The 12,633-nt window shown below is 42.0% G+C and overlaps 1 protein-coding gene across 1 annotated transcript; it reads right to left on the reverse strand.

Moving 5' to 3' along the window:
- Nucleotides 1-135: 135 nt before the first annotated feature.
- Nucleotides 136-9,275, reverse strand: LOC119483916 (carboxylesterase notum2-like). The gene is made up of 12 exons (XM_037762410.1): nucleotides 8,899-9,275; nucleotides 8,167-8,743; nucleotides 7,948-8,000; nucleotides 6,855-6,950; nucleotides 6,671-6,731; nucleotides 5,512-5,624; nucleotides 5,310-5,412; nucleotides 4,737-4,925; nucleotides 4,445-4,545; nucleotides 2,974-3,121; nucleotides 2,792-2,839; nucleotides 136-1,592 (listed from the first exon to the last, which is right to left on the reverse strand). The coding sequence occupies exons 2-12, from the start codon at nucleotides 8,739-8,741 to the stop codon at nucleotides 1,289-1,291; spliced, it is 1,791 nt and encodes a 596-aa protein (XP_037618338.1). The 5' UTR covers nucleotides 8,742-8,743; nucleotides 8,899-9,275; the 3' UTR covers nucleotides 136-1,288.
- Nucleotides 9,276-12,633: the final 3,358 nt, after the last annotated feature.

Here is a 12,633-nt window from a genome sequence, read left to right on the forward strand (position 1 = left end):
GAACGGCCGTAGAGACAGAGGACATGCCTAATGCATCTTCTAATTGCACCTTCTCACATATAGATTATGATTGTGTTACGATAAAGATGTCAATAGAGAACGAACAAACAGAATCGGATGAACCACAAACTTATGTTGTCAGAGCAAATTCATATCTTTATTCCCTGTTTCAACATGAGCAACAACTCAGTCTGATGCTTGTTAACAGCAGGTACAATTCTTGTCAAATCTTTATCGCTTGACACAGTTATTACAGATGAAAATAAAACATACAGTTACAGTAACATCTGTAAATGCCTTTCAATGACATTGTGAAAGAAGCACGAGTTTTTAAATGTTGACAACAATTAAGGATTGCAATACATATTCTGTATTATGTCCATATATGTCACTATTATCCTGACAGCTGAGTGGTGAATAACCACAGCGTTGTTGTTGCTTTTTAGGGAAGCTTCTCTATTTATTACAGACTTCACATGTCAAATAAGTGAACTCCTGCTGGCCTACACAGAAAAATATCAATAACTAATCACACATGCATGTGTCTTACATGCACATAAAATATGTATATATATATTATGTAATACATATATAAGTTAGCATAGCATCAGGAGCTGGAGACTAAAACTAAGTCACTAAAATCACAATCAGTGTCTTTGGAACTGTGTGTGCAAAAAATGATTGTGTGAGTACAGTTTTTTTCTGAGTTGTATTTTTTTATTATGTAAGAATCCAAATACTCATCATGAATAATTGCTATTTTATGAAAACACTGTTAGGTAGAAAGTGCATGAATAAATCTTTCTTTAATTCAAACGCTCACAACTACAGTATATGGTGTGCAAATGTTTCTTTTCTTATCACCCCTGTCAAAGCAGCATGTTTGTGTCTGACATTTTGCGGGAGCCTATATTCGATAAAAGTATTCAACTCTACTGCTGTGCTCTGAAGTGATCAGGATGAAAGTGTGTTGTAGGAGGTACAGTATGTCCTGATAAAACTCAAAGCTATTCAACCAGTACAAATGAAACAGCTTTGATTTAGACCCAAAGCCTTTTCCTCTAGTGTCCAGTAGAGGGACAGCCAAACCACTCGGACACAGTGACATATACCACCAGTCAAGTCACCAATTTAAAGGACACATGAAGCATAATGGAATGCTGAGCAGCACAGGACGTAGTAACCAGATTTCTGTACTATTTCTAAGGTTACATTAAAATTTCGACACCTTCTTTCTTCTTGTAAGCCCTTGCATGGCTACCTCTCAAGCTGCTATTCATTTTTACACTTAGCCACCATCGCTGACCATGCTGGCCAGAGATTCTGCATCTCCCTGGGGATCCAGGCCCAGCCTCTGGAGGTCAAGGCCCATGGCTACCAGCATCTGGATTAGGGTGAGCTCCTGCTGGGTGGCCTGGTCCACCAAGGCTGGGCAGGTGGGGTTGCACTGGGGCCACTGGCATGTGTCCACCAGGTGGAAAGGGCAGCCTTTGGCCGGGGTTTTGTTGTTGCGGATCGCCTCCAGACTCCTGTCCCAGCAGTGCAGGGCCCGTGGTAGAGAAGTGCCTCTAACTTGGAAACTCAGCCAGTTGCTGGAAGAACAAGACAGGGAAGTTAGGGATTAGAGATAAACAGAGGCAAAGAACAGAAAGTGGCGGGAAAGGTTGGCAGAAAGCAAAGGAAAGACCAGGAAGGTGTCATCAGTGATGTCATGGTCTGATCACAAGATTTGCAATAGAGAGGCAAAGTCCCGTCCCTTCCGGTGGACCCCATGGGACCTTATTACTGAAGAAATATGAACGATACTCAACGTCGAGAGACAAATATTTTTTTGATCACATTTGAATTGCGCCATGAATCGCACATATGATGTTTGTCAATTTAAAAGTTAATTTAGCAAGTCAAGAAAGTGTCAGGTTGTCGTAGTATCATTTAGTTTTGTGTGAAACCGCTCAGCGAACTATATCTCTCGTCTCGCACAATATACGTCAACAACACTAGTTAGATAGCTAACTTAGCTATGTTCCACGCACAAATGAACCGTTATCTTACCTGATGTGTTTTATCCAGCGACTCCTTGTCTTTTTATCAGCTGGGAAGCAAAAGAACTAGCAAGACCCGTTGCTTGTGTGAGCACATCCCATAACGAAACACGGAGGCATAGTCTGATACTTCAAAAGTTTTATAACAAACTGAGACTTTCTTGATTTGCAAAATTATCTTTTAAATCAACAAACATCATTATGTGTGATTCATGGCGCAACTCAAACGGGATCAAAAATATATTTGTCCTTCACCGTTGACTACCGATCATATTTTTTCCAAAATAAGGTCCCATGGTGGTCCACTGGAAAGGGCGGGACCTCTCTTTTTGCTTTGGCCACTTTTGGCTCATTATCTTGGTGCAGCAATTGTTGCATCACAGAACAGCCTCTGCAAAATTACCTACAAAGACCTTGAACCTTCAGCTCCTCCCGTAAAGAATCATCACCCTCAGTAAATACACCTAACTTGGCCTGACTCTGTAAACTGAGCTAACATTGCACTGACCCATCAATGTCCACCTGTGCAGCAAAATAATGAGTGTGTTCAAAGGGCACCGAGAGGTTAGGGAAAGTGTGAAATGGCATTCGGTGACATGAAGAATGTGGCGTGATGAACGAGCGTACAAAAACAGCAGCATGAGCTCACTAGGTAGAGATGACTACTGGTAGAGGCGAGAATAAAGTGAGGGGCGCAAGGCGTGAAAGTGCACTACCGCCACAGGAGTCAAATATCCATTCTGCCGTACCTTTTGGTAATCACTGTGTGGGAGAGGCAGGACGGAGCGAACACAGCCCTGAAAAACACACACACAGAACAAAATAGCCATCTCTAGATGTTAGTCCATCTTTCATTTGACCCACCTGATTCATATTAGATTTATTGTTATCACTTTATATATCTCTTCCAAACAAGTTTTTGGGAACTTACGTGACATCGCTCAGTGAGTTCTTGAGCTCTGTGCCCAGGTTCTGTATGTACTGCCACTGCTCCTCGGACAGACTCTGTCCTCCCATGTAGATGTTCTCCACTCTCAGCTGCTCCTCATCAAACAGCCACTGCACCACAAACAGAGGGGCTACAGGGAAAACACAGAGTTCAGTGTTAAAGATGATCTAATCAATATATTTACATTAACAATGGGTCAGGTGACTATGTGCAATGTGAAACGGGATGTTCATAGTGACGAACCTACAGAGAATTTGTCACCTGCCTGCAGTTCCCCTCAGCTCTATGGAGCTTTATAGCTTGTTTCAGCTCATTGTTTTGGTTTTACTACCTGCAAATGTACTGTTTTGATTAAATCTTACAGCTCTCATCAACAGGAAACGGCTGCATGCAGCTGTTTTTAGCTGCTACAAACCAAACGGCAGACAGGCAAAGTTAGGGACCAGCTGGGGAACATATAGTATTTTGCAGCTAAGAGCCCTCAGTAGTTGGTGGAGAACAAAACAGTGCTAAAACAAGAGTGAATATGTGCTCTTTTTGCCAAATCGTTGCTCTCCACACACTATAGGAACAAAGCTGTTGAATTTAACATAACATGTGTGGGGTCTCTCACATTTTCAAAATCTGTTAAGATTTGAAAAATCTTTTAGTGTGGGCCAGCCATAAAAGGAACTATTAGTAACTTTCAGAAATGCTTGTTAACAGCGACACCTGTGGCCGTTAAGTCAACGAAAGTCAGCGTCGGGCTCGCGCTTGTGCTCGCTCTACATAGACATGAACGAGCATCGCTCAAAACAGTGAGGCGACACACGTCAGCTAAAACCACAATATCACTCTATATTTCAGCTGCTTGGCAGTAATGTTAGCTGACCAGACGAAGGTCTCTCCATGAATCAATGCTGATCTTAGTGTTGGCTTTTCGAAGCAGGAAAAGCGAGTCGGTGCCAGGGCTGAAGCAGGAAGAGTAACGTTATCGCCTCCCGACTGCGCCCGTAGGAGACGATAACGTTTCTCGTTGCGGAGCCCCGTCACTTCCCAAGACACGGGAAACCTCTGTTGGTCTGGAAGAGCTGCAACATTTATACCTGCACAAACGTCCACTGTACATTCACTAGATATTCTCAGAGTTACTAACTCTCCTGCAGTGTGGAGTGAGCTCGCATGCACATCTAGAGGTGGACCGAGACAGCGAGAACGCGCGCGTTGTGATAGTGAAGGCAAGCAGGCAGCGGAGCGGGGACTTCAGCCACACGCGAGCGCACATATGCGATCGCATATGCGATCAAGCATGTGTCCTGACCCGGTACATTTATAAGCTTAAAAAGTTACAAACAGTCCCTTTAATAGAATAAAAAAATGTTCTCAAATCTTTACCAACCCTACCTTTAAGTCAAATATAAAGCACACTAATCCAATATCATGATAAACTTAGGAGGCCCCAGCCAGCACTCACAGGTCAAGGTAGAGTACATTTTGTGGCCAAAGAAGCACATCCACTCCTCTCCTTTCTTATAGAGCGTCCGACATCTGTCAGGCACAACCCCGTTCCATAACCTGAGAAAACAGAACACATCGTCAATACACACAAATCTATTGCTTAGTCGCTTTAATACATCACACAGTAAAGCCAAATATAACAGCACTGTATGGAGAAAGAGAGATCCTTTTGAAATCAGCGTCTGGCCTATGAGTGTGTTTCTTTACAATCAATCTATATAGGCTGATTGAAGAATGCTTGACTTTACCTGAGTCCTATCTTGATAGCATCTTCAGGTGAGCAGGAAATAGTCTCGGGGCAGTTGGGTGATCTCGGCTGTTTACTCTCTAGAAACCACCCAGAATCCACGAGGCCTCGGACCTGAGCCTCTGCACCGAGCTGCTCCAGCTGACTGGCCACCCTGTCTATGTTCAGCAGAACACCTGTTCCCCCAGCACTGCAGGCGAGCCAAGAAAATCAATAAATAGTTTGGCTTTGAGAGTGCCATTTTTGTTAGGGGTATCAAAATGACAGCGCATGCACGCCAGCTATTCGCATTCAGACAGTGGATCCTGTTTTAGGGCTTGGGGGAGTCACAACAACCATGTTGCTAACCTGGGAGGAATGTTCACCATTACAGGGCAAGGCCCTTTAATAGTCATTATGTCATTGCTCGCAGTTGACTGTAAACATCTTTATTGTTGACAAGAGGATGCACCCGAAATAGGGCTTCTCTTGTTTAATGTTAGGCACGGAGATGGTCCAGATGGTACAGAGGATGCAGGCGCTTGTCCAAAAGCTGAGGTCAGCATCGGAGAGCGAGCGACAAAAACAAACTCACCTTGTGCCAGACAGGATGACAACCTTGGCCAGCTTGATTCCTTTGGGGATGAGGTCTTTGATGACCTCGCGGATGATCAGGGATCCCATGAAGGTGTACTCAGCTGATACACAACAAATACACACACCAAATGATTGTGAGCATCACACTAAACAGAAAAGAACAACAGAAAAAAAATCTTGAAGGATCAGAAGAAACTTACTAGCATTAGTATTTCTATCCCTCTCTTTTTCCTTGCCTTGTCGTGGCCTTGGAGGAGGCGTCGGGGCAGGCCCGGTGCCACTCCATACATCACTGGAGCAGTACGGGATGAATCTGCAGAAAAGGAGAGGATCACATTTGTTATTCTAAAGGCCATCAAAACAAATTCACCTCTCCTCCATGAAAATCATCTTTTCTGTCATATATGAGAAATTGGCAGACCTGTATATAAGCTACTGGTCATACTAAACCAACTAGGGCTGAAGCAGCAAAATTTAGCAAGGGTGCTTTTTATTGCTCATGACTTTTTAAAGAGGAAGATTGTGTTTTAAAATGTCTTTAAAAGGTAGTCTTGTTTAAAAGCTGCCCTAATCAATATATTCATATTAACATTGAAGTGACCACGTGTAATGTGAACTAGGACACTCAAAATGATAAACCCGAGGCAACTCTGAGGTGCATTTTAGCATCTTTTATCTCATTGTTTCTGTGACTTTACTGTTTTGGTTCACTCTCACCATTCCCACCAACATTTTCATCTATGAAGAATTTGTAGAAGAGTTTTTTTAACCCTTTTACTTATTAGAAGTCCCCAAATCTTAATCTTAAAATCCATTGTGCACTACTCAGCACCAAGTGGCCAAAAAAAAACAATTAATGCAGCTTTAAGTTAAAAAAAACCCCAAAACAAACAAAAACAACAAGAGACACAACAAAACTGATTCTTGCTGTTTTAAAGGTGCAGTGTGTACGAATGGTCCTATCTAGAGCCAGTGTTTGGTTTGTCCGTTGTGGGCTACTGTAGAAACATGGCGGCCTCCGAATTAGCCTGTGAAGAGGACCCGTTCACTATGTAGATATAAACGGTTCATTCTAAGCTAACAAAAACATATTGATTCGTATTTTTAGGTGATTATACCTATTAATATTATATTCCATTTCTGCCAATAGATCCCCCTAAATGTTACACACTGTTTCCGTAATATTAAAGCCATAAGATCATATTTTAATGTCTACAGAGTTGTGTATATAAATGTATCCGGTCCAACGTGAACGGGGAGAAGTCCCTGTCTCACAAACGTTTGCAAATGAGGATTGTCTGCACGTGACACCTCCAGTTGCCACAATAAGAAACACAGTGAGGATATACAAGTACTTACATAATGTTTGCATTATGCCAGTGTGGGTTTTCCTCCGCTTGAGAAGACAATATTCCAGTTCCTGTAAATGCAGCAATCAGAGATCAGACTGATGTCCTTTTGTCTCACTAAAGATTACGTAAAACAGGCAACGCTACGGGAAAAACATATGACGTGCATTTTAAAGCGTGGCCGGCTGACCTACCTCTTTTTATTTGGGGCCACCCCGATGAGCTCATTAGTCGGGGTATATTTTGGTACCTGGAATCACAGGTCTCTTTGCTGTGGCAGCACCAGCCACCTAAAAATAATAAAGACTAATATTAGACATTCACATCAGGCACAGCCAGGGGGACCCTTGTTAGCTCATCATAGAGGCCCGCGAGGAATGGAGAGGGAAAGGAATGCACCTGTAGCCTTGTCTGCTAACGAGACTACATGTTCACTCAGAGTCGGACAAAAAAGACAAATGATTCCTTTGATTTACAGCACCTGATTTGTTGATTGACTTTCAGCTATAGGGCAAAGTGGTTTGATATAGGGGAGAGAATCTGACTTGATTAAATTAGCAAGACCAATTGATAGACTCCACTGCTCAGAATAATACACTCATAAATCCTACAACATGCTAAAGAAAGTCCAGGTGAAATGTCAAGTTGGAGGACAATCCACATAAATTGCCCCATCCTAAGACAGAGGAGAAAAACAGATGACGATGGTGTATTGAAACAAAGTGCTCTCAAAGCCGTAGTTAAGTTTCGATTTCTGCTCAAGCACAGGACGGAACATGCTACATGCTACTTGCAAATATGAGGGACTAAAAACTGGAAAAACTTTTGTTCTTTAAATCCTTTAAATTGTGGAAACCACATTTTTCTTCAAGTCTAACGCAGCCTCCATTTTTAAGGTGTTGTACATGTTAAGAGGAATAAACACCATAGATCTCAAAAACCTTGCTTTTTTATTAACAGCATTTACTTGTACTTTTACTTTCAGTACTTAAGTAGCCTGCATTTAATATCAGAAAATTACTTTTGACACTTAAGTACAGTAAATGTCACAACACTTTAAGACTATGACTCAAGTAATATTCTGATAGGTGACTTTAACTTTTATTAAAATCATTTTCTGGTTAGATATCTGTACTTTTACTCAAGTGTGGCTTTCAGGTACTTCATCCACTCACCACTGATGACGGAACAAGATGACATCCCCATCAAAATTCCAATGGGGGCGTCGCGCCAAAACAAGCTGACCTTTGGGGACCAAATTAACCAGTTAGGTTTTTAAATACTCACCTTCCAGAAATAACAGCCATCGGCGGCTTCCTCTGAACTCCTTTAGGTAAAACCTGTAGTACCACAAATAAACAGGAATGAGGAGATGGTGGAGATGAAGCAGCCATATATGGACACACATATGCTCTGTGTAGCTTCTAAAATCACTGTATTAATCTGAAAACAGACAGCAAATGGCAAAAATCTCATAATTTCAAGAAAACAAGTGAGACATCTCACCCAGCTGCTGTTCCATCATTACATGTAACTTGGGTGTTCTTGAGGAAGTGCAGCCTCATATCATCCGTCTGCTGTCCAGCTGCCCGAGCTCCTGCGGCAGCCTCCCGTCCTGCTTCAGCCGTGCCTCCAGTGCCTCTGGAGCTTCCACTGTTTCCAGTGCCTCTGGAGCTTCCAGTGCCTCCAGTAACTCTGGAGCTTCCAGTGCCTCCAGTGTTTCCAGTGCCTCCAGTGCTTCCAGTGGCTCTAGAGCTCCCAGTGCCTCCAGTGCCTCCAGTGCCTCCAGTGGCTCCAGTGGCTCCAGAGGATCCAGTGGCTCCAGTGGCTCTAGAGCTCCCAGTGCCTCCAGTGCCTCCAGTGGCTCCAGTGGCTCTAGAGCTCCCAGTGCTTCCAGTGCTTCCAGTGCCTCCAGTGCTTTCAGGAGTCAGATCAACTGCGGGGGGAGACTGGCCAACATCACCTCCTTGGTTCCCACCAGTCTTCTTGGTGGACTTGCCACCAGCATTAGCATTACGGTTGTTCTGACACCAGATTCCCCCGAGCAAAAGCAAGAAAGCAACCTTGCTCAGTATCTTCATATCTGAGACAACACAAGAAAAACAGACACTTGCTCATAATTCATTACTTACGTATGCAAAACATGAAAAAAACCCTGTTAGTAGGACCAGATATTCCTCATCCTCTAATCTATGTCTAAACTAAATCCATCACTTTTCAACCTGGAAAGTAACTTACTTCTCTAAGAAGAATCAGCTTTGAAGATAGAGGCGCCCCGGGGGTCAAGCAGATAACCGGCGCTGCAGGAGGAGAGCGTGAGAAGTTCAGAGCACAGGTGTGAGAGGAGGATGCCAGTCATGAGTAGTGATGAAGCCTTGACCAGGTTTTGATGAAGGCTGCAAATCAGCTGTGAGCTTTATAGTGCCACCATATGGATCAGATTTCCTCCCATTTTCCTTCGCAGCCTCAGCCAGGCCCTGAGATAAACTGCTGACGACACGCGGCGGGGGGAGGTCCTGGACGTCCAGTGGCGAGGAGAAAAGATAACACACGCGTCTCTTCAACATATTTCAAGTCTTTGCACACACCCACCACTTAGCTCTCTCCCATCTGACCATGGCTCGAGAACGAGCTCTCCTTCCCCCTATCGTCTCTCTCCTTCTCCCTCCCACCGTCCACCTCTGATTGCCAGTGTTTTGATTTAAACATCTACATGGTCAGCATAACTGCGTAGCCCCTTTGCGTGGTATGTGACCCCTGAGGTCATTGGAGCACACACCTCAAACGCTTTCCGACACAGGAATGAATAGTGCCGTAAGGTTCCCGCATGGTCAACGATTTAGCGGACACTCTCAAGACACAGGTGGTGGACACTGTAGTTGGCTGTGGAACCAAGTCCAAAACTTCCTCAAAAAAGTCTCCATATTATAAGTAACAATAACAGAAATTTGCCAAATAATAGTCTCTCCATAACAGCCTTCATGTGTTCATCTAGAGAACTGTCATAAAACAAGAGTCTGGTTTAATTTCCTCTTTTTAAGCCACATAAAAAAAATAAAAAATAATATTTCCAATGACATTTTTTTATTCATAAAAAATGATAGAAATAAAAAATATACATATATGTATTCTTTGATCTCATAGATTATCATTATTCCACTACAGGAGAAGAAACCAAAATGAGATGAAATATCAGTGCATAATTGTCAAATACGTTTTTAGTGTCACTGACTGTGTTTAATAAGCCACTGAGAAAGTACAGTAATTCATTACATACGACTTTATATTAACGTTTAACCAGTACATAATGCAAAGAAAATAAATGTATGCTGTTCCTGAGATCCAGAGATAGAGATTCCAGTTGAAGGGGGAATGTTGAAGCTAGATGGTTCTATGGGGATGTGATAGATATGCTGCTACCTCCACACTTAGGCCCTTAGAGGCTCATCACTAGGGATAAAAATGTCTCTGAATGGTGAGTTGCAATAGGATGTTAACTCAGTAGTTCAGATAGATTAGATACCAGTCAACTATTCTGCAGAATGAAAGGCTTTGTGCAGTGTGTGATTAAGGGTCTTTACCTTTACGGTTGTGTCCCTTCCTTTGCAGACTCCTGGATGACAAGTTAGTTAGCCTTTAGTGCAGAGACAGAGTATTTTAAACTGATCTGTGACTGTCCCTCTGCATGACCGGATAAACCCCGGGGCAAAAAAATTGTTGTTGGGCCCCTGTTGACCCCCTCTGTGCATGGCAGTTTTAGTATATCCCCAGATACTCAGAAACCAACCAATACTATAGGGCAGAAATTATTCGTTGGCTAATTGATTAGTCCATTGACAAAAATGAATTGTCAACCATTTTGATAATTGATTAATTTTTAATTTTTTAATCAAAAATGCCAAATATTCACTGCTAGCAGCCTTTAAAATGTGAATATTTTCTGGCTACCCTAGTATTCTATGATACTAAACTCAACATTTTTGAGTTTTTGACGGTTGGTCAAACGACAAAAGCATTTTGAATATGTTAACTTGGGTTTCAGGGAATAATGATGGGCCTTTTCCCACTATCGTCTGACATTTTATGGACAATCAATTATTAAAGGTGCTATTGATAACATTAATAACATTCAGCCACTAAATGTTGCATTCTCCCTCCCCCGTTCCATTGCATTCACTTCACAACAAGTCGTTGCCAGGCACTTACCGTCAATCTTAGCCATTTATGCGTTTTTTTCTACCCTAACTGACGACACAGAGATACCAAATGATACCAACATCATTTTACTATTGGCTCACAAGCCTTGTTAGAAGTGGGAAACAAATGTCAGATATCTTCCACAGAGATAAACAAAACATTCATTTTGGACCCGCAACATTTTTTTAAAATGATTAATTCACAATTATAATTTTTTTTTTTCAGGAAAAGCCATACTTTTATTCGTCACATTTCTAAAAGCTCTGTAGAAGTTTTTTTTCTTTTTTTAATATTCATCGATATAAAAATGTTATCAATAAGACCTTTAAAAATAATAATTGTCAGACGTATTGATGAAAATAATTGTTGGTTGAAGCCTTATAGTTCTCCTATGATTGATTAATATCACCTTGCCCAAGGTTTTGTGTGTTAATAACTTTACGCATAGAATAAAAGGAATAAAAGACTTTACAACAAACTAAAACATTGAAGAAAACTGATTTTGACACAGGGTCACTCTAAATGGACTTGAATTTTTATAGCGCCTTTCTAGTCTTCAAACCACTCAAAGCGCTTTACAGTACATGTCAACATACAGCCATTCACACACTCATTCATACACTGATGGCGGAGGCTGCCATACAAGGTGCCAGGTCTAATCTATATACACATTCACAAACCAATGGCACAGCTTTCAGGATATGGGGTTCAGTATCTTACCTGAGCCGGGGTTTGAACTGGCATCCTTCCGATGGGTGGGCGACCTGCTCTACCTCTGAGCCAAAGCCGCTCTATGAGATAGGACCACAAGATAGAGGACCCAGCACAGTTGATATTCAACTTCAGTGTTGCAAATTTCTTTATTTAAAAAAAAAAAAAGCAATTCATTCTAATTGTGTAAGTGATGTGTATTAAACTTTGGGGTTTTTAGGGGCCTCTTTGCGCGCTTTGCCTGTATGGTAATCCAGCCTTGTGCCCCTAGGATGGCTGTAGGGTGACGTACCGCTGATCGCTGAGGGATCACGAGGCCAAGGGCTCTAAAATTCTCAACAATGAAATGCACACCATCCTGACGTGTCAATCACATCCAATAATGATCGTTTGGAAGGCCAAAGGCTGCTGGGGCTGCAGGGTGGCAGGAGAATTAGTTCAGCACAGATGAAAAGAAAACCTCCATTACAATAAAAGTAATAAACCTTCAGTTCACACCCCCCTGAGGAGACTGGACACACCAACAACAGCACACACACTCCACAATCATACTTGAAACACGAATTAGATGAAGAGCCGTTCAATGATTTCAATTTTAAAGGCACGCATATGATTAGGTCAAAAGTGTTCTGTAAAATGAATAAGAAAGAATATCTGTCATTATTGTGGGTATGTTGAGGATTATGTATCTCTTTTGGCAAAAGAAAATCAAGATCATACAGTATGTCGTCTGCAGTAATGACCTAACCATTTAAAGACTTAGACCCAAGGTAGACAGATTTATCAAGGTTTGTCTCGTTGCTTTGGCAGAAATAAAAATGGTATTTTTGTCTCATTGTCAAGCATTTCATGCTATTTTAGCTACTTTCAACTATGGCCAGAAAGAAAACAAAGCTACTCAGAAATATGTCTGTGAGATCGTATGCACCTACGCGCAATAAAAGATGTACCCTAAGGACATAACTATACTGAATTTGATCTACCGAGCTGAACAATTCTTCATTCCTGCAGTTGTCTCGAAGCATGCACACCACCATCTGTCTTCCCAGAAATCAATGCAACAAT

This window comes from Sebastes umbrosus, chromosome 3, assembly GCF_015220745.1.
Source record: "Sebastes umbrosus isolate fSebUmb1 chromosome 3, fSebUmb1.pri, whole genome shotgun sequence".
NCBI classification, from domain to species: Eukaryota; Metazoa; Chordata; class Actinopteri; order Perciformes; family Sebastidae; genus Sebastes; species Sebastes umbrosus.